The 23,041-nt window shown below is 43.4% G+C and overlaps 2 protein-coding genes across 2 annotated transcripts; both read right to left on the reverse strand.

The window, feature by feature from the left end:
• Nucleotides 1-4,901: 4,901 nt before the first annotated feature.
• On the reverse strand, nucleotides 4,902-8,860 carry PTP4A1 (protein tyrosine phosphatase 4A1). The gene is made up of 5 exons (XM_081906641.1): nucleotides 8,721-8,860; nucleotides 7,948-8,040; nucleotides 7,571-7,701; nucleotides 7,074-7,148; nucleotides 4,902-6,228 (listed from the first exon to the last, which is right to left on the reverse strand). Exons 1-5 carry the CDS (start codon nucleotides 8,823-8,825, stop codon nucleotides 6,111-6,113), a joined length of 522 nt encoding a protein of 173 aa, XP_081762767.1. The 5' UTR covers nucleotides 8,826-8,860; the 3' UTR covers nucleotides 4,902-6,110.
• A 232-nt stretch (nucleotides 8,861-9,092) lies between these two features.
• On the reverse strand, nucleotides 9,093-17,962 carry LOC309367273 (uncharacterized protein). The gene is made up of 2 exons (XM_081906697.1): nucleotides 17,472-17,962; nucleotides 9,093-9,275 (listed from the first exon to the last, which is right to left on the reverse strand). The coding sequence occupies exons 1-2, from the start codon at nucleotides 17,508-17,510 to the stop codon at nucleotides 9,180-9,182; spliced, it is 135 nt and encodes a 44-aa protein (XP_081762823.1). The 5' UTR covers nucleotides 17,511-17,962; the 3' UTR covers nucleotides 9,093-9,179.
• Nucleotides 17,963-23,041: the final 5,079 nt, after the last annotated feature.

A 23,041-nucleotide genomic window follows, 5' to 3' on the forward strand; every position in this document is an offset into this window, starting at 1 on the left:
TATAGCTACATTCCATCATGTAGTTAAGTGCTGTGATCCAAAAACAAATTTCAGAGAGGTTTGTATTTTGCCACACAAAGCTTTTTGTTGTTGTTTAGTCGTATCCAACTCTTTGTGACCCCATGGACCAGAGCACGCCAGGCACTCCTGTCTTCCACTGCCTCCCACAGTTTGGTCAAACTCATGCTGGTAGCTTCAACAACACTGTCCAACCATCTCGTCCTCTGTCGTCCCCTTCTCCTTGTGCCCTCCATCTTTCCCAACATCAGGGTCTTTTCCAGGGAGTCTTCTCTTCTCATGAGGTGGCCAAAGTATTGGAACCTCGGCTTTACGATCTGTCCTTCTAGTGAGCACTCAGGGCTGATTTCCTTAAGAATGGATAGGTTTGATCTTCTTGCAGTCCATGGGACTCTCCAGAGTCTCCTCCAGCACCATAATTCAAAAGCATCAATTCTTCGGCGATCAGCCTTCTTTACGGTCCAGCTCTCACTTCCATACATCACTACTGGGAAAACCATAGCTTTAACTATACGGACCTTTGTTGACAAGGTGATGTCTCTGCTTTTTAGGATGCTGTCTAGGTTTATCATTGCTCTTTCTCCCAAGAAGCAGGCACAAAGCTTGGTGATACCTTAAAGACGTAACACATGTGGCATAAGGCCTTTGTGAACCAGAGCATCTGACAAAGTGGGCTGTGGCCCCCAAAAATCTAATCCAGGAGCAGTTTCACCAATTTGTGAGCAAATTCATTGGCTGATTGTGAACTAGTGCCTGAGTCTTCTAAGAATTATTCCCCCATGAAAGAATAGCTTCTGATGTAATGGTGTCACATGGGGAACGTCGGTAACATCCAAAAAGAAACTTTTACATCTGTTCAGCAAAGAGTAACAGAGGCTTTGTTTTGTGGGTGGCAAAGATGCATAGAGACTTAGAATTGTAGGTTTTCTACTCTTTCTTCTGATACTGTTTTATGGTGATATTTATGTCTTTGTTATATCTGTACATTATTATTAATTTGAGGGGGTCAGGACACGCCTCCCGCAATAATCTCTACATTCGTGAAGGGTTAGAATTTGAGCAAACACATACATTTGTGAAGCTGTAAACCAGTGAGGGCCTTTCCATATATGTGAGGGTAAAGTGGAGGGGCAAAACTTTATTGTAAAAGATGGATTCTCATTTATATCCATCATTTGTTCAAGTCAATGCATGATATAAGAAATGAATAACCACAAGCAACATACTGTTGGGACACTACTACTTTGTCAGTAAGTAAAGTCCACAAGAATTCATTTAACTTGGTCTTGCAGTTTAGTCAGACATTGATCCCAAGTAAGCAAGCATGGACCTTCAACTATACATTTCAGTAAACAAACAATTCAATAGTGGTTGATGTGGTTTGTGTCCTTGTTTCTGTGATTATTCCAGTACTGTAGCTGTGTTCTCTTAAAGATATATATCCACATTAGTAACAAGAGCAGGGGTTGAAATTGCACATGAGAAAGAGTTTTAACACAATTCTTTGCATATTTTCTATGAAGTGAGTTCCATTGTTTCCAGGGGGTTTGCTGCAAGGTAAACATGTATAGGATTGCATCCTAAATTATGATGACAGTTCTAGGACTAACTTCCACTGCCAGATTAAGAATTTGAGGATCAAGGGACAGCCTTCAACAGGAACTTTCTAATACAAAATTGAGCTCAGGACATAGCAGGAAAAAATTGGTACATGTTACCAAATAAGGACCAAGCTGGAAATATTTGCAACAGATCGACTCAGGATTTCCCCAGTAAGGAGAATGCAACAGTCTGACTTCTGAACTATGCCTGTTTAAAAGCCCCAGTATCTCAGAATACAGTCATTGTTTCCTTATCACAAGACACAAATTGGAGAAATGTTCACAGTTGAAGGACTTCACTGTGTGCTCTGTTAGTACTTTGTCCATTAACATGGCAATCCCCACAAATGATATACTTTTTTACTGTTTTGAATATATACATAAGTCATACATATACAGTCATACCTCGGGTTGAAGTAGCTTCCGGATAAGTATTTTTGGGTTGCGCGCTGCGGCGACCCGTAAGTAACGGAGCACGTTACTTCCGGGTTTCGCCGCTCGCTCATGCACAGACAGTCAAAATGACGACGTGCATGCACAGAAGCGGCGAATCGCAACCCGCAAATGCGGGTTGCGTTCACTTCCCAATGTAAACAGGGCTCCGGAACAGATCCCGTTTGCATCCAGAGGTACCACTATATAAGTTTAATTGTAGGCCACCCTTCCATAGTTCAAACCATGCTGAAAAAATTACATAATTACAAACATAACAAAAGTAGTCATACACAATAAATAAAATACATCAAAAAGCATACAACCAAAAAGAAAATACAGTGGTACCTCCGGTTGCAGATAGGATCCGTTGCAGAAGTCCAGTCGGATCACAAGATTTCTGCAACCCGAGGAGCGCTTCTGAGGATCTGTGTCTGGGCTGAGCAATGGGGGTAGAGACGCTCCTTCAGGTATACCAGACCGACACCGTTTAGGGCTTTAAAGGTCAGCACCAACACTTTGAATTGTGCTCAGAAACGTACTAGGAGCCAGTGAAGATCCTTTAGGAACGGTGTTATATAGTCCCATGCCCAGTCAGTCACCTTTCTAGCTGCCGCATTCTGGAATAGTTGTAGTTTCTGAGTCACCTTCAAAGGTGACATAGAGTGCACTGCAGTAGTCCATGTGGGAGATAACCAGGGCATGCACCACTCCGGTGAGACAGTCTGCGGACAGGTAGGGTCTCAGCCTGCATACCAGATGGAGCTGGTAGACAGCTGCCCTGGACACAGAATTGACCTGTGCCTCCATGGACAGCTGAGAGTCCCAAATGACTCCCAGGCTGCGCATCTGGTCTTTCAGGGGCAATTGTAACGTACTGTGCTAGATGCTGTACAGTTTTTAATTGTATTTTATAACTTCTTTTTTCCTTATATATTTTATTGCATTACAATTTGAATTCCATAAAATGCATGTGACAGCCATTTAGATATTTGAAGATGGCTATCGTATCTCCTCAGTCTCCTATTGTCCAGGCTAAATGTACCCAGCTCCTTCTACTGTTCCTCATAAAGCTTAGTTTCCAGACCCTCCTCTGTAGACATTCCAGCTTGTCAATATCCTCCTCAAATTGTGGCATCCAGAACTGAGCACAATACTCCAAGTGGGGTCTGACCAAAGCAGAACAGAGCATCTCTCTCAATTCTTCATTGGGTCACAATCTTTCTGCTGATGCAGCCTAGATTACCACAGCTTTTTCTGCTGTGGCATCATACTGTTGACTGTTAACCTGGTAGTCTACTAAGATTCCTAGATCCTTTTCACACACACTACTGGCAAGCCAGGTGTCCCCCATCTTATATTTGGGCAGCTGAATATTTCTGCCTAAGTGCAGAACCTTACATTTGTCATTTTGTTAGTTCTGGCCCAGTTCTCCAATCTGTTATGGTCATATTGAATCCTGAGTCTATCTTCTGTGGCATTAGCTATTCTGCTCAGTTTGGTGTCATCTGAAAATTTGATGAGCACTTCCTTCATCTAAGTCATCTGTAAAGACGTAGAACAAGGGGCCCTGGACAGAACCCTGTGGCACCCCACTTGTCACTTTTTTCCAGGATGATGAGAAACCATAAGTGAGCACTCTTTGGGTTTGGTCAGTCATCTTCCTCTTCTCCCCTGAGCACATGGCTGGGCATAGGTAGGTACCGCAAAACTACAATCACTGGCTTTTGGCCACTGCAGGCATATAATCAACCCAGCACACCACATGGCTCAGCTGCCTCCTTTGCTGTGCCTCTGCAGGTAAGCAGTGCCCTCATAGCTTCTTCTATAGGGCCGGGGGGGGGGGGTTGCTTTTGTTCATCCATAAAGTGCATTGCCTGCCCTTTGCCAGGTCCATTTATTGTACAATAAAACATAAATCGCTTCAATCATTCCATCGTCACCACTGTCATCAGCAGCTGGGTAAACAATCATTGAAACACTCCCAAAGGATTGTGTTTCTAAGGAACACTCCCCCCACCCCCCAGTTTCCACAAGTCACATATCTAAAGGTAGAGACTTCCTAAGAATGGGAGACTTTCAAGGGTGGTGCAATTGCTAACAAGACCTCCTCTGCAGTTCTTAACTCTCAAACTTGTCTGTATAAGAAGAGGCAATCTTTTAAGTATTTGGGACTCAGTTAATGTAGGGCTTTCTCTATGCCAAAGTCAAAACTTTGAATTACACACAGAACTGGTGGGTTTCCTAAGGATGTTTGGTCCTTAGATTCAACATGTCGCTAAAGAACTTGCTCAAAGTATCCAGTATATTAAGATGCTTCCAATGCATTTGTCCCGATAAAATAGTGTTGCTGCCTTGTGTGTCTTGGGAGAAATATTGTGGATATACTGAAATAGATGGTAAAATGTTACTTACATGTTCGGGATCCAAGCAGCGAGCTCTGAAGAATGGTGTGCACCATATACGGTTAAATTACTGGTTTTTTAAAATACAGTGTTGCTTTGCAGAACACTATAAATTATTAAGTAATAATAATCCCATTTTATGTTACAAATATAAGTTTACTGAAAAATGCTTAATGCTTCTGTGTTTTTCTGAACCATGTTACTAAGAACAAATTCAGTTACACCACACACACACACACACACACACACACACACACACACAGAGAGAGAGAGAGAGAGAGAGAGAGAGAGAGAGAGAGAGAGAACCCAACATGTATTTACCACAGGGAAATTAATATGCTTCTTGAACTGTGATTTCCACTTCAAATATATTCATCAAAGCTGTAAATCAGAGCGTTTCCCTACCCTCCCTTGCCCCAAAGATAAAATTCCGGGTACACTGCAATGCAGTTTTGAGTTTATTTAGATGAGCTCTCACACTAGATTTTACAAGCTGGTGAACACTGGCAAATTATTTCTCCCACAGTACTATAACCACACATTCCCAAAACAGTATAAATATATGGTTTAACATTAATACACACCACCATTTTATCAATTACATAACAAATTATCAAGTATCCAAATATTAAGTTACGCAGGTCAAAAGGCATACAAAATATTACAGAGGTCTGCCAAATTCATGGCAGAAACTCAAGAAAAAACAAAACAAAATCACTTCTAACAAAGCAATAGTTGGTAAACAACTTTCAAGAAGTACAATAAAAGAAATTACAAGATCTTCAGAAATGTATGATTAAGAGTGTTCAGCTACAATAAAGCATTCTACATAAAAAAATTATTTACTAAAGTAAAGGGCATATTCTATACTTCCTGCACAAGACAAAAGGCAACATTTTACTAGAAATATTTATTAGTCCCCTCTCATCCTTTCACAGGCCCTCTGCTAAGTTGCACATTTAGTGCCAATATTTATTTAACTGTAAGGCTTTTTTGTCTGGAGACATTAAAGACTTGTGTGCTTCTGTACAGCGTGAAGGATTATTTTCTATGAGTTACCGGTAACCAGAGAATGGAGGTGAATGTAGGTGAATGAAGAGGGTTAATTAACAAAAGTCTAGGGTACCAGAAATAATTGACAGTTAATCCTGTGCAAATCCTGATACTCATTCTAGTGTGATTGTGAGAGACAAAATATAGTGAATAGGCAGATTATTCTATGAAGCCCTATCCACAAAACAGAAGACAGCTGCTAATAGGGCAATGGTCCAGATAGCTGTAGTTACCAAGAACTACACTGTGGTATACAGAAATAGTGTGCTGGGCTTTTGGCACCTAATCTCTACACATGTCATGGTAGATTTGACTACTGGGACTGCGATGGAAAAAACCCCCTGAAATGCATGATTAAGGATAGTTTAATGATACAAATTACTAATAAGACATTTTGAAAGGCCAAGTATATTTCATGTTCTAAAAAAGATCATAATCACCATAATCTAAACGAAGTTGCTCTCCTGCCAACATTGTGGCCTACACCTATAGAAGCTTCATGTAACTTGGTTTAAGACATACATGTAGTTTTTCATGTAACCTGCCCAATTATAGATTTCTTCTTCTACTTCCAATGCCAGAAACATAGGCAGCTTGGTTTTTACTGAATACAACAGTTGTTACGGTGACCATTTGAATCTTTAAAACGCAGTCGCATTTTCGGACGATATTTCTCCAAATAGAGAAGCTGCTTGCTGTTAAAGGCTCCACGGCGCTTCCTACAAAACATTCAAATATTGAACATGTTAATTATGAGTGCTGAAAGTAACGCTACTTCACTTGTGACCAAGTATCATATGCTCAAGATAGGTTTTGTTTCTTTATAAGAGCCCTAGCAAGGACAGAATCCCCACCCTCGTTGAAAAACAAGTTTTCACTTTGTACTGAAAGCCTGCCTTCTGTCATTCATCTGAACTTTAAAAATGCTCTTCCAAGGACCTGCACTTGCCGAATGAAGTGAGCCAAGCAACTGCCAGGGAGAGACTCTTTCCAGTAGTACCCAGTTATGGAATAGCCTTTCCAAGGAGGCATGCCAAGTTGCCATCTTTGCAATCTTCTGTGGCACCAGGTAAATACTTCACTCAGGCTTTAAAAATAATTTAGGTAATCTGAGACTCTTTGAACTATTTTTAAATGGGGTGTGTGTGTGTAGAGTTCTGTTTTGTTATTTATGTTAACTTCTCTTGCCTTTAATGGCTTTGTTTTACTGTTTTTTTCAGCTGTTCACTAATTTGTTATAGAGATACATACAGATGTACAAGTCACACCTACAATTCCACTTCTACTGTAGCTTCAGCCTTCGCATTTCTCCCTTTTGCCTTCTCTTGTACAATCCACTATTAGACTAGGACTTTAAAATCTCTCCTGGCACTGGCTGATTTGCAGGGACACAACATTCATACAGTGGAAGAGGGGCTAAAGAAGTATTAAAAATAGCCAGATGCTTAGGCCTTGTGCTGCATGTGGTCCTAGCAACAAAAAGCAACACTTTTTGAAGTATGGAATTCAAGATTTTCCTAACTGTCATTGGCAGGTATGTACAAGGCAGATGCTTAATACTTACTGTCTTATGAACTGCACTGCATCCTCATACTTCATTCCACATTCAATGAGTGCAAGGGCAACTAATACAGGTGCTCTGGTGGAGGGGAAAGAACACAAGTTGCAGAATGTTTCCTAATAGTCATTTTCTCCCATTTTGTAGACCCAAACAACTATTTCATAGTACACTTATACATGCAAACTGTATTATATTACCCAAAATCATAAACTGGCGCTTGAGGAACACAAAAGCTGCCATTCACTTTTACAAATACTGATCTCCTTGCTCAGATTAGTGCAAATTTACAGGTTCCCTGTTAACACTCTGTTCAAGAGCTAATTCACTAGATATATGGGCTGCAATCTCTCATTAGTCAAAGCTTCATTGATTTGAAAAGACAATAATACACATACAGCTGTAACTTGCTACAAGCCATTCCCCACCTCGGTAAGACTAGCTAATGGAATCGGTGTTTGGTAGAGAAGTCAGAGCAGATAGCATTTTGGAGTTCTGTTTACCTTCCAAGACCAGCAACACAGTGTACAGCAATGCAACAACCAGGCTCTTCACGGAATTTAACTTTTAGGAGGTTTAGCCAATCATCAACAATCTGGATAGATGGTGGTGCTCCGTCATCAAAGGGCCAGTCCTGGAATGCATGAAGTGAATAATTTCTTACCTAAACTTCCACATATCCTAGAATAGTACTTCTTAATTTGTCTTACAGTTAGCAAATCACTGCCTGATTTGCGTTTCTCTCGCTTTAAAACATCCATAGAAATCTGAAAGCCAGATTACCACAACCTGCATTATTTCCCCCTCCATGTTCACTCACTTGCGCCATAGAAATTAAAAAATCCTATGGCTAATGTTATCTTTTTAATAAGCTACTCACCAAAACCTGAATGCCTTCTTTCTCTACTGGAGCAGTATCATAAGTGGCTTCACATACTCTTACTACTGTAGTAACTCCATACTTCTTAAGTTCCTAAGGGGAGAGAGAGATACATATCTTAATGATACCATGTTGATGTTCATGCCCAGACTATTGCAATTTTGTGAACAATTTCAAATACAGAGGCTGTTCAGAAGACCTATAATTATTGCATTTCACCTCTTCAAGCAGCACTACTTAACAAATATCTAAAAAGACCTGAAGTATAGCAGAGGAATTCAAGTGGGCAGGACTATCTTTAAGAACAGAAGAGCCACCTGCTGGATGAGGCCACAGGTCCATCTAGTCTAACATCATGTTCTCACAGTGGCCGACCAGATGCCCAGAAGCAGGACCTGAGCTCAAGAGCACTCTCTTCTCTTGAAGTTTCCACCAAGTGGTATTCACATATTACCTCTGAAAGTAGAGCTCTATCCACTTGATCATTCTGGTTGCCCTCTTCTGCCCTGTAACATTAGTTTAACACTTAACCTAAATGCAGTTTTGAGGAATTCTTGAACATGCAACTACTATGCAATAAAGAAATCTGTATTGGGAATGACAGAATGGTGGTGTAAAAGAAATAAAGTTAAATTAACTCTTAACAGACCATCATGTTGGTAGTCAAGGCAAATTTCAGTAATACTGTCTAAGGCAAATTTCAGTAATACTGCTATATCAAACTTTTCAACATTACAAAAATTAATACAAGCCTCCCACTCAAGAACCCTTACCTCTATGAACTTGTTTAAGGTTGCATTGGTTGGATTGTGAGTGATAAGGAATCTCATATTCTTGTAAGTGATTTCCACAGGAGCTGGGCGGTTCATTCGGGCCATGTTAATTTAGTTAAAACGTCCAACAAGACCAATACTATTTTTAAAAAAACAAAAAACCTAGCAGAATTGATTGGGAGAAACCGAAGTCTACTCCACTAAAAGCCACTTGAAGTTTCCCGTGCTGACAAGCATGAAGTTGGGAGCAATGGGAAATGAAATGAACCTCCTAAACAAGAAGCAGCAATTCTTCAATCCTTTAATACTGAGGCAAAGAGAAAGGCAGTGCAGCAAGGCTACCCCATCCAGGTCTGAACTCCTTTGTAAAATGCTCTGCCAATTTCAACTCAACACGTCTTATTCTGGTAACCACTCTTAAGGGGGCTTCTTGGTGGAGTAGTAATCAATTTCTATAGTTCACTTGTCTGCATAGAGGCCGTGCTGTGCCTGGCAGTAGTCCCCACTGCCCTTCAGAAACTCCATAAATGTGTGACCAAGAACACCACAGAACTGCTGCAAAGAGAGAGAAAAAGAAGAGCACATTTGTCAGTGACTGAGCAGGTATCTTTACAAATAGCTTATTCTTGGGTAAAGGTAACATAAAGGAATGAACCACCAATATTGAGAATGTCCTTAATTTAGACCAGGCATAGGCAAACTACAGCCCTCCAGATGTTTGAGACTACAATTACCATCACCCCTAGTTAACAGGACCAATGGTCAGGGATGATGGGAATTGTAGTCCCAAACATCTGGAGGGCTGGGGGTTGCCTATGTCTGATTTAGACAAACTTGTTTCTTCTAAAATAAGAAAACCTACTTTACTGTATTGAAGATATTTTGATAATGCTTGCAATTCCTCAGGTCAGTGGCGTAGCGTGGGTTGTCAGCCCCCGGGGCAAGGCAAGTAATTTGCACCCCCTAACCCGTGGATTTGCACCCAACCCGTGGATTTGCACCCCCTAACCCTAACCCCCAGATGTTGCGCCCGGTGCGGCCAGCCCCCCCTGCACCCCCCACGCTACGCCACTGCCTCAGGTTAATTTAAAAACAGCATTCAGGAAGACTGACAGCTCTCTCTCTGTCTCCCAAGAGGTGGCAAACTCAAGTGATTAGTATCAAGAACAGACCTTTGTTCTGGATCACTTTCCATTCTGCAGAAGGTGCAGAAAGTTTTCCCTCCAAGCTTAAAGAGTTTAGAGATCTAAAGATTTCTGTCACATGGCCTCCCAAATGAAACCCTGTTTATTACATGTATACATTACACAAATTCTAAATGACTTGGAGGCAACATTTGTGGTGTTTTATGACTTATTAACAAACCTGTAAATAAGGTGTATAGTCATCCATTTAGCCCTATGGTAACCCACAAACCCACAGATAACCAGAGACCTGAACTCTGGTCACTGTAGCCCCAGGTGAGCATTGCACTGGCTATTTAAGACAGGAACAATCCTTAACAGGTTATAGTTGCTTTCCATAGGAGAAGGCAGCTGCTGTATAGCATTTGCAGAGTTTTCAGAGAAGGGAGGAGGTGAGTGAAACAGGATGGATGACCATCCCGTGAAATATTATTTGTAAGAGTGGCATTAATAAGGATTAAAAACAAAACAAAATCCAAACTGGAATGTGATATGCAACCCACTTTTCTAAATAAAACCAGTATTAAACCTGACTCAAACTTAATTCAGAAGACAGTTATTAAAATGATGAAGTGCTTAATAAAGGAAAAATCCCAATGAACTCAATTTACTTAGGTTGGGAATCAGCAGCTTGTATCAAGAGTTTGGATGCTGAAGGAAGACACTTCAGTAATACATATTTAATGGCAAGAAAAGCACTAGATGGTGCATCTACTAATGAGAACCCTCTCTTCGGGGTCCTGCCTATGGGTCTTAAAGGGCTTATCAAAATCACTGGTTTTCATGCTTAGAAGCAAGCCACCTACAGGAATTTCAGTGTGATTATAACACTGTTCATGATACAACTGTTACCATTCAAGGGGTTTCATGGCCACTGGCAGTTAAGCCAGTAAATGGCAAGTTCCAAGTAGCCTCCTCGTTCAAGATGAGGAAAGCAGTTTTACTAAAGCAATATTCATTACTGGGAGAATTATAACACAGCCCCTATTTTTGGGGACTCAAATTTACGAAAATAGGGGAAGGTGACCCCAGTGTATAAGACAACCCCCTTTTTAAACATTTTAGAGGGGGAAACCTAGTCTTATACAAGGAAAAGTATGGTAAATCTTTCCTGCAACAACTACAATTATAGCACAGAGGTTGAAATCAAAGAACTCCAAGTAAACAAGTTTTCCCACAGCAGAAACACACATTGGGATGGTTAACCAGAGATTGCAAGTTAGCAGCATACTACTGTGGAGAGAAACGAGGCATGCTCCAAGGCATACTGTACTTTTCCGTGTATAAGACCAGGGTTTTTTGCTTTAAAATAATGTTAAAAGGGGGGTAGTCTTATACACGGGGGAAATCTCCCCTGCCCCATTTTCTTAATTTTGAGTCCCCAGAATTAGGGGACATCTTATACATGAGGTGTGTGTGTTATACATGGGAAAAAACGGTAATCTGATTGCTTCATGTAAGTTTTTACGGAAGTTTTAAAGCTTGATTAAATTAAGCAAGTTCCATTAACACATGCATCTAAAGAATTATAAGCTATACAGGTCACTCACAACATACACAATTTCAACTTTACATGGTTGAAATCACAAAAATTAAACACAAGAACTCGCAAAAAACCTCCCAGACTCTTGTAAGCAAGACAGAGAACATTAAAATTCTCCGCCTTGCTTTGTGGGGGGAATGGGGGGATACCCGTATGGCATATTAGCTGTGGAAGGTAAGATTGCTTGTGAGGGTGGTTCAAGTATACACGTTGTTGCATATACAGTCCTGCCAAATGCCGCAGCTGAAGTGTAAGAACAGAGGTCTGGCAAGTGTAGGGGAGGGGCTTATTCAGCCAATGTTTGGCTACATACCCATTGCATGTTGGTAATTTAACATTAAAAATGATAAACCAGATGTGATCTGGATTCTATAGATACAAGGAAGAGGATAGCAAGCAGGGGGCATTTGAAGTTGAAATCACTAGATGAGAATCAATTAGGACTGATAGATCCAAGAGCTATGGAGAAAAGAAATGGAATGGCCATTTTACAGTTTACACAGGGCCAGTGCATTAATACTGAGGAAAGGCCATGTAACAGCATTAGTGAATACATTCAACCAGAGTGACATTCCACTAGCACAGTTGGAACACCATGCAGGTAATCCTGCAGTCTCTACACAATTACAATCAGTGTGATAGTGGACAGTGGACTTTAAACCAAAACCAACTATGATCCTAACCCACAATTTACTAAAAAGCTGATCTTCAGTCAGCCAATAAACTCTGAGCCAAATATGCCTCACAAGTTTGTTATGAGGACAAGATAGGTTTGTGCTACTTTTCTACCATACTACCGCAGCTTAAATTATGAATCAAAATTGTTCAACAAATATATAGTAGCTTCCTTAACCTGGTGCCCTTCAGAGATTGTTGAACTATACCATCCCTGATCATGCTGGTAGAAGCCAATGCAAGTTATATTCCAGCAACATCTGGAGGGCACTGTATTGGGGAAGGATGCTTTAAACTGCTTCATTTTCAAACTGTATTTTATTCATGAAGTGTGATTATTTCCCCCACACACCCATTTAATAAAACAGTTGTAATAAGACACCAATGCCTCCATTTACTTATTTTTGCCAGAACAATAACTACCCTATACTACCATGTCAATTCTGAGCCACAAGGTAGGGCTTATCTGAAAGGAGGCAGGGTGAAGGGAGTGCAGATAAAGAATTTAATATGAGCCAACACCAAATAAATATTTAGCTGCCCCCAAGCAGCTGCACTTAAAGATAACTCTTTTTCAGACCAAGGCAGCTGAGTTGTCATGGTTATAGTAACAAACCCAAGAGCAGCATTGAATTCTCATCAGTATGCCAACTTTATTTTGATGAAACTGAAGAATGGTAAGCTTCCATGTATCATGAAACTTCTCAAACACTGTGCATTGTACGTAGAAACAAAAGACACTACATTTTTAAAAATACTGTCAAGCCTGAGATATTTCTACAACAGAAGAGTAAATAATCTGCACATGAGCTGCCCATCATCTAACACCGTCCAAACCACATTCTTGGCTTTGGACTATACAGAGAGACACAGAAAGAAGGAATCTTTCCGAATAAGATACTCGTATTGATCAGTTAATCCAAGAGATCAAATTTTGTCTTCTCTACTAATGCCATCTACAGGCAATTCTCAACTCACAGAGCAAAATTTATACATTTTGACGTACTGTGTGCTTGAAAACTTTATGTTCTGATATGGGGTGTGGATCTAGAACTAGTACAGTCTGCTTCTGTGTTTTAATTTGAACATCTTGCTACTTACATATTTTTTCCAAGGAACAAACTGACTCAGATAAGACATATACACTCCTTGGAATCACAGCAATTGTGAAACACCAAAAGTTGTTGCATTTGTCTGTTGAGAAATGATCTTAGAACTGACATTCTCTCCCATCCTGAAATACTCACTGGCCTGCAATGCTTAGGATCACCAGTTTGATTAAAGACTTAATGAACAAGAAAGGAGATTCCTAATCAGGCGGATTTTGTTTAAAGTAGTGTTCAGAAAAACTGCAGGAAGCATTCTCCCATTCTCAGATATAGGAAGGAATGGTCCCAAGTTGCTGTTTTTTAAATGGCATCCATGCCTGTCTTCTATGTGTATGCCTCTTGTTTAAGATTTTATTTATTGCATGTGTTGCCACCTCATTACAATGGCTCTCTGGGCAATGTTATGATTGCACACTGTAAGCAATATAAAACAGCCAGTTCATATAATATTGAACATAACAATTAATGACAATGGTGAGATCCAGAGACGCCCAGGGCAAAGTTCTGCACACTGAAGTGTGGGAGCAATGCATTTTTTGCCTACTCCCCAAATATGCTCGAGAGTAGGAGGATCCTCTGGAACAGTATGAGAACCTCCACAGAAGGAACCTCATTGCAGCCAATACAGTCCTTCTGTTCACTGGTAGCTTTGATTCAGCATAAATTCCTGCCCCTTAAATGCAATGGTGAAAGTGGTGCTTCTTGCTGATGATCCTCCCCTTTCCTCTGGGGTTCCTGTCCCAATCTACTCCAGAGGTGGTGTGTGTGGCTTTAGGTGGTGAGGAGTGCTGCACAAGAGCAAGGGTTAAATCGTTTAAATCACCAGAACCTTCTGTTCATGGAAAGACAGCCCTGGAGACAACCCAGTACTTTTAAATATAAGAACTTCTTAAATGTATAGTTAAGATAAAAGGACAGCACATAAACCTAACAGAACAACTTTTAAAAGACCACTGTAGCAATAGAAGACAAAGAAAAGGAGAGAAGAAATTGAGGGCTATGAAGCTAAAATAGAAATTCGACCACAGCAAAATTTATCTATTTATCCTGTAATCTGAGAATTCACTTATTATAGTCAACACGTTTTAAACTTAGTACCAGTTCATTCCTCTTTGCACAAGATGCTCTCTTTTCAAGACAAATTAATCTGATCTGGATGACTGGGGAACTGTCAGAACTGAGGGTCGCACAGGTAAGCTCCACTGTGTATCAAAATGTTATTGCACTATCAGAACTGTTTATTACATAGTTTCAGCCCACAGTTGTAAATTAATAGTGGTTGTCTCTGACAAGCAAACTGACCACTACAAACAGTTGTCACTGAAACACTGTGGCTTAATTAGTAATTTCATATGTGCCTACCCTGCATGGTATTTGCCTACCTGAACTACATGTTCCAAGTATTATTGCAACAGGGAATCTGTTACAAACAAGTCTGCTCCAATTCCTACTGTAACTAAAGTTGCTATTTTATTTAGACAAATGACAACAACTTTGGGCTTCGTACAGATTTTTGAAGGTAAAAAAGCTTTTGCCATGTTGCGAAGAGTCCTAAAGTCTTTCAAACTAAATAGCATATGCATTTATTGAACTCAGCCACTTTAGGTTCTTCCTGTTTCCTCCCCACATCCTACACTAGCAACCACACTCAAAGCATCAGGACAAGCAAGTGAGCTGTAGAGCATGACATGGCTGGAAAGCCATTGGAAACTGCCTAGAACCATAGGAAGAAACCAAGATTAGAATGCTAGCCCTGAGAACTGCAGAATAGTAGCTTGATTAGAAGTGTGTGGGAAGGTGCAAGAAGTAGATGAAATGGGGAAAGTGACAAATGACAAGAAGGAGGAATAACAGAAGGAACTTCTGAGGAGGTGGAAGCTCTGGAATTGGGATGGGGCAGGTGCCTGAATCAGTGAACAGGCATGGTAGCCATTTCATGATACATGAATAACTGCCTCCTCCAGTTAAAAATTCAGGCTATAGCAAAAGACAGCCAGCGGTAGAAACTCCTCCAGACTCAAAGGATATTTTTGATGTAAGAACTGTTCAATGTGTCTTTACAAATCCCCACTGATTTTGATCAGGTTCTAATTTCTGCTTACAAAATGAATCTGGATTATGGTACACCCTGTTCCATGAAAAAAGATCATTATCACTGCCTTTAGCCAATTATAGCTTTTACAATTTTTCTTAAGTAGCCAAAACATTTGTATGGAGTCTCAAAAACAATCTAGGAATGTAGACATCTTAACTACAGTAATTCAAAAATTTATTGGTTATTGACTTTAGAAATTACTTTGAAAAATATGCAAACCAACCATTTAGAAATTTTGTTTGATTTTGGGCGGGGGTTACCTTCATAAATGGGGGGGGGGTGTTGAAGTCCTCTTAGACTTACAGCACATCATGGCCTCATATAAACAAACTTACCAGGATGTTCCAAATTACAGTAAATACAATCCTGTGACTCAGCCGAAAGATTGACTGCCTTGTTAACTCAAAACCTATAAACCACATCACCTTTCTTGACACTTAATATACTTCTCACATGACACACAAGTCCTCAGCCCAAGTGACAGGGTCTCCCTAGCAAAGCAGACACGAGGTCGTGTTCCAGACTGTCGCTCTCTTCCCACCCTAGCAACCGACTGCGCAGGAAACCTAGCAAAAAATTCTTTTTGCCCCGATCGCGTCCTTTTTGCGGTTCCCCCACCTTCTTCCGGCGTGTGACTGCAGCGTGAGCGGGAAGCAGCGTGCTCGTCATCTGCATGCAGACAGCAGAGAGACGGGAAAGCCACGCTGACCCAGCCCCGCCAGATGTCCTCTCCACTCTCCCTTCACCCCCTCCCCGCACGCCCCAGTGGTGAGTCACACTCGGAAGCGCAATAGCCCCGCCGTGGCCAGGTAGCGGCCGGGACATGTCTCGACTTGTTTCCTTTCCTCACCTCAACGAACCGAGCCACGCAGCAAGGGGTGGAGAGAAACGCCCCCGCTTCCTTTCCCAGAGTCACGACTCACAGTGAAGCCCATTGATACAATTCGGGTGAGTGTGGTGGGGGGAATCTGGCGTGCTTCATTCGCACTGTCTAGGATCGGATGCATCTCTTGGGCAGAGGTAGGCACCAAGGGCGGAGTGGCCTTTTCTAACGGAGCTGCAGTCACCCAGAGTATGGGAAGAACTGTCCCAAATCTTTCTGCACGCGGAGTCCCTTCTGAACCCGCTTTAAGACAAGCGGAGGCGTAATCCGAATTGTTGAGGCTGGCGTTTGTGATTGAATACACTTGTTCCCCTATTTTAAACACGGCACGATTTCACTAACGTACGTGTGTGTGTGTTCGTGTTCCTCCCCCACCAGCCACCGGCAATCCTTGCTCTGTTCCCTTGGTTGCATCCTTCGCCTCCCAACTGGCGGGGGCTTTCAGGGGTACACGCGGCCCGGTGGCCCCCCAGAAAGCAGCGCGGCGCCGCCCGGCGTAAAAAAAAAAAGAGGGGGCATCGGGCAAACGACACGTCGTCGCGACTGGGTTTAAAGGTCGAGAGACACGCCGCAGAGACAACCCCCGATGGGCCGGGCACGGATGGAAAGGAAGCGGGGGGCACGTGGCGCGCGCGGCAGGGCCCTGTAAACCCCCACCCCATGCAGCATGGCGGTGGGGCTTGCAGGCTAACCGACGCCCTCCCCCCTCCGTGCCGACCGCAAACATCGAGGAGATGCTTGTTGCTGCTGCTGCTGCTGCTTCGCTCCCTCCATCCGCGCGGCTCCTACTTCTCCCCCACCCCGCCGCTTACAGACAGTGGCGACGCCGCCGCCGCCTCCCTCCCGCCCAGACGCCTCCTTCGGAAAGGGCGTCGAAGCCCCCTTCTCTCACTCTATGCCTCCCCTCCATGGCTCAGTCGAGTCAGGACGCGGCCATCTGCCGCCGCCGCCGCTTTCACAGCGACGTGGGGAAAGGAGCCCAGAGAAAGAAGAACAGGTTGAGGGAGCGGCGTCCTCCTCCTCCCTTTTCTAGAAGAGAATGGAGGCTTTGTGTGCCGCCGCCGCCGCCTCGCCTGAGAGGACGGCGCCTCAGCTGGGAAGGGGGGGGGCGCTTCCACGACATGCCTGCCCGCCTGATGGAAACGCCGTCGGGGCCCAAGGAACAAAGAAACGAACATGGAGGGAGAGAAAGAGAGAAGGGGGAGGGGAGAGAGGGAAAAAAACGGTGATTAGAGGCGGCGAGAGGGTCGCCCGTTACTCACAGGAATATGGTTACTCATTGAAGACTGTAGCCTGATCATACAGCCTGGGTGCTGAGGGCGCCACCGCCGAGGGCAGGAGGAGCTGAGCCTGAGGGAAGCGGAGGCGGCCGCGGAGGTGGTGGTGCCGGAGCAGGGCGGCGACGATGGACCATGCAGGGCGGAGGAGGAGCCGGAGGGGGAGAGAAAGAGAGAAGGGGGGGAGAGACCGAAGAGGGGGGGGCGCGTGCGCGGACACGAGGAGGAGGAGGAGCTCCTCTTGTTCTCGCTGCTGCTGCTGCTGCTTCTGGTAGCGTCGGCGGCGGTGTTGCTAACGCGGCTCTGACGGCAGAAAGGAAAAGCGGCAGGGCGTGGGAGGGGCTCGGGGAGGAGCTGCGGCGGGGCCTCTGCTCGCGCGCTCTTCTGCGCAAGGCAAGCAGAAAAGCGGAGAGGCTGGAGAGTGGGCGGAGCTGTCTTTAAGCGCCGCCCCGCTCTCCGGCGCGCGCGTGTGTCATGCGACGCCCCGCCCCGTTCCTCTCCAACCCGCTAACCCGTTGCCTTTGCGAAAAGCGCGGGGGGGGGGGAGAGCTCGGAAGCTTTGCCGCGTCACAAACTCCTCCCGCGAGCGGCGGCGCCCGGCCAATCGGAGGCGTCGGAAGGGCGCGCGCGCGCGGCCACGGTCAGGCGTGTGGCGGTGGACGGGGATTTAGAAGAGGAGGAGGGAGGAAAGGGCGGGGAAAAGGAAGAGGCTAAAGGCGGAGGGAGCCGGTGAGAACCGGTTTGGTAGAAAGCCGGCCTGCGAGCAAGCAAGCGGTGGCCGCGGGCGGGGAGGTGGCGCCAGCAGAAGGGCGGAGCGAGGGAAGCGCCGGCCCTGATTGGTGACCTCGCTGCGAGCCTCCCTTGCGCTGTTTGCCTTTGAAAGGCCAGAGCCGGAATTCTTCCGATAAGCGGCTACCTTGAGAGGCGGGTGCTCCTGACTGCATTGAGTCCCTTTGAGAAGAGAAACCACCTCAGCTTTGCAGTAGAGCATGAGCGCGCACACGCCCCACCTGCTCAGAAATAAATAATGTTGCTGTCCCTCACAAGTTTAACAGGTGTGGTGTATTGCTGCGGCATAAACTCCCGGCAGGTTGAGAAGTTTCCATTTCATGAACTGCCTTCCGCGGGGCCAAATTCCTGCCGTCAGTCGCCGCTCCCCGGCAGCAGAGCCAGTGGTCGGGAGCGGTGAAAGCAGCAGCGCGTCGACGTCTGGGTCTGTAGGAAGGCATCTGCTGGGGTTATCCCTGAAATAAGTTTTGTGGCACCATAACAGATTCATTGTGGTCCTCTTCTGAGAAGGTGGTTTTGTGTACTTGTGTCAAGAGGTAAAAAGGTCCCACGAGACTTTGCAAAGTTTTTGTTGAATTGAAGCAATGTAAATTTACACTGCCTTGTTGACAGCGGTGACTTTAAACAGCTGCTTGCTATGTGGTTTGTACAAGAAGTGTTGCAGCTCAAACGCACTTCGGAGCAAGTCCTGTTCAGATCCATGAAACTTAACATACACAAAACCAGAGCTATCAGGATTGCAGCCTAAGGGGGAAAACATTTCAGGTCTATCCACAACCTGGACTGCTCTGTAGCAACTTTGTTTCAACTGCAGTATTCTTCTGGAAGCATGAGCATAGGCGTGGGGGGGGGAGGCAGAGGGGCAGCTGCTAACTGACCAATCACATCGATTATGCTCCCCCTAACAAAAATCCTGGCTATGCCCATGTCTGGAAGTATTGCTGAAATTCTAAAATGGGAGATGCCTGGGGCTCACACCCTCTTCACAGGGAACTTCGGGTTGCACTGGGTGCCAAATCTAGGGGGTGCTGCAGGGCACTGCAACTATGACATATTGGATCGAGCAGAAAAGAAGGAAAGGCAGGAGGGGCATGTGCTGAATTTTGGCCTCACACAGGTCGCTGCTGAAATTTGAAAGACCAAATTCCACCCTTGTTCCAGGTCAACAATACATTCTTACTATGACTTCCCTTCTTCCAAAATTGCTCACTGGCATTGAAATGGAGACCAGCACTAACTCCTGGTGAACTTTTACACAGTTGATTTAGCTTCCTCTATGGAATTTATATTTCTTTTAATTGGAAGGAAGCGACCTAGCAGTAACTCTAGCACCATACAATAGGACAGCTAAAACAGTTTATAGATGCAGGTTAACTACTTATTTTTTCGAGACTGAAACAACTGGACTCCAATGCATAGCTGTCAACCTTCCCTTTTTTTTGGTGGAAAATTCCCTTATTCGTGTGCCGTTTCCCACTGCTATCCCGGATTGTTAGATATCCCGTAGACTGTCCCCGGGACAGGTGAGGCTGCTGATCCCTTATTTTCGAGGCTGCTGATATTATTTTCAGATCTGAAAGTTGACAGCTATGCTCAAGAGCATTGGTCTTCATCTTGTGGATCTGCATCCACTAGTGGATTTAGTGGGTCTCTCACTTACAAATATATAGTGTAAAACTGAAAAATGGATTCTTAGATGCATGTCTGGACTACAAGTGGGTCCTTGGTCTGAAAAGGTTGAGAACTATTGCTATAGAGCAGGTACTGGGAACCTTTGGCTCTTCAGATACTACTGCACAACAATTCCCATCAACCCTAGAAAGTATACCTAGTGTCAAAGGGTCCCCACACCTGCTCCACAGTGACCTTTGCCAATGCAACAATCATCCCATCACTCCCTGCCTTTCATTCCTTACTTTACTCTGTGTTAAATGCATATTGATTGCAAACAATGGTGGTTATTCCTGAAGTTCTCATAAGAATAAAACTAGGAGGGAGAGAAAGTCTGGTACTCAGTTTAGGATTCAAGAGAGGATAACCTTTCGTTTCCAAAACGATCAACAAAATGTAGATGAGGAATAGACTTTGAAAGGGATTTTGCCACAGAACTGAAAGGTGGCATTAAAAATACTTAAATAAACAAAACTGGATAAACTGCATGTTGTTAATTTGGGGAACGGGGGGTGGGGGTGGGTACAAAAGTGCTTCCACAAGCTAGAGAAATTCTGTTCACATTTAAAAGAAGAAAGAGTTTTCCAAATCCACCCACAGCATCACTCCCAAGATGCTATTCAGTGCCAGAGAATTTCTTTTAAAATACACTTCTATTGATATCAGGCCAGAATAGCTGCAGTTCTGTGAACATGAGACCAAAATCATTTTGCATTTCAACATCTTCAGATCAGAAAGCACCTCAAATCATCTTTAGAAATGTGTTTGTTGGGTTGCCTCTGAGATCCTTTTACAACCTCCAGGCAGGCATCCATATTACAGATAGAATCTGACTGTAGGAAAACGTGTTTGGCATTACAGAAAAGAAGGTGCAATGGAACCTGTAGCTGTTTACAGGAAACATTGACCTACCTGTTTGCGCATGAGCCCCACCTATTAAGACAAACCCTTTTGAGTTTCGTGATCATAAACCAGGTATGTCCTGGTTTAAAATCCAATATGCAGGTGTTATCTGCTTATGTCTATACAGTCATTTGCACCCTTCTTAATGCTTTATTCATATAAATTAGCACTATATTGAGATATGACTTTTTAAAAAGTATTTATTTGCTTAATTCTCACCCTGAAGTTGCGTCAGTCAACATTTTCTGAGCGCACTGCTATTAGAAAAGATTACTAGGACCTGATTTTCTGTCTTATATTTGTGTTGGCTCTGATCCATAACAGGAAGTGGCTGCAGGGCTCAAAGTGTAAAGAGAAAACATGTGGGATAGGTTGGTTTCAGATTAGGAGAGGCATAGTTATCTATGTAAAAGAAGTGGGATGGTTTTTAGTTCATCTGAGAAAATGGAATATCATTCCACCTTACTTTGAGCATTGCTTTAGGGCAGGCATGGCCAAACTTTGCCCTCCAGATGTTTGGGGACTACAATTCCCATCATCACTGACCACTGGTCCCGTTAGCTAGGGATGATGGGAGTTGTAGTCCCAAAACATCTGGAGGGCCTAGTTTGGCTATGCCTGCTTTAGGGGGACACACACTACCATCCTTAACCAACAAAGAGGAGATGGGTCAAAATATGGTGGCAGACAAGTCAGTAGCAGAATACTATGGGGAGTCCCCAGATTGCATAATCACTTGAAACAAAATCAAACTTCTGGTTGTCATTAAGTGCATTTCCAAAGAATTGGTCCCATTGCACAATGAAAGTGAAAAGGGAGGGGTTCAGGAAGACTTCATTTGTTTTGCTTTGTTTTGTTTTTTTTTAAAATGTACCAGGACCGTAAGCATAGGAGAGTGAGGAGATACACTTTCACCCAATGCTGAAAATACAAAATGCTCCCCCAAATAGCTGATATTAACTGCAGAGAGGAAACAAACATACACTCAGATTGTGCTGGTTCATCATTGCTTCTGTGGTAAATAGCAGTTTGGGAAGATCTACATTGATATGCTAGGGATCTGCCTTGAAGAACTGGCATGCATCAAAGGGTGAACTCCTTTCTTCACACAAACTGGGAGTATATCAAACTGCATCCCACACAGCTCCTTCCTCTCCCCCAACAACAAAACGTTGGGAAATCAAATCACATTTAATTCCAGTATTCTGTGCCACAGAGAGGTAATAATTAAGGACATATACTATATATGAAGTGCTTTTGGTATTTTAAAAAAACTATAAGTGAAGTAGACTAGAGCATCATGCCAGAACTGTGTTCTCATTCAAACAAAAAATCTCTTGAATCACCCACCTGTGCTTGGTTCAGGACTGGTATAGATTGGGTAAACTAATGGTACAGAACATAGACAGCTTTAATTAAATTATGAGATGCTTTGAATTGCATCACTTTATTATGCATCACTTTGTTGTTGTTGTTGTTGTTGTTGTTGTTGTTGTTGTTGAATAAGCAGACATGCTCGTAGATAATCCCAACAAAACCCACAAAGGATTGTATTTGTTAACACCTGATTGTTAACAGTTCAGTGTACTGGATGAAGCAAAGATCACCAGTGTTGAAGCAATGATTCTTCAACATCAACTTTGTTGGACTGGTCATGTTGTGTGGACGCCTGATTATCGTCTTCCTCAGCAACTACTCTATTCCAAACTTTAAAATGGAAAGTGTAATGCTGGTGGTCAACAAAAGAGGTTTAAAGACTGTCTCAAGGCAAATCTTTAAAAATGTAGTATAAACACCGACAACTGGGAAACATTGGCCTGTGAGCACTCCAGTTGGAGAACAGCGTATACCAAACGTGTCATGGACTTTGAAAACACTCGAACTCAGAACGCAAGGGAGAAACGTGCTAAGAGGAAGGCACGCTTGGCAAATCCACACTGTGACCAACTCCCACCCAGGAACCAATGTCCCCACTGTGGAAGGAGGTATGGGTCCAGAATTGGCCTCCACAGTCACTTATAGACTCATTGTTAAAACCGGGTTTATGGAAGACAATCTTACTCGGCTACGAGTGATCGTCAAAGAAGAAGTAGTTCTGGAAACAATGGAGGGTTTGGGCAAGGAAAGTTTGTTAATTTGATTACACATTTTACTTAGCATTGCAAAGAAATGGCTTCAGGCTCCAATGACAA

This window comes from Podarcis melisellensis (genome assembly GCF_964234715.1).
Source record: "Podarcis melisellensis genome assembly, chromosome: 3".
In the NCBI taxonomy this organism is placed as follows: Eukaryota; Metazoa; Chordata; class Lepidosauria; order Squamata; family Lacertidae; genus Podarcis; species Podarcis melisellensis.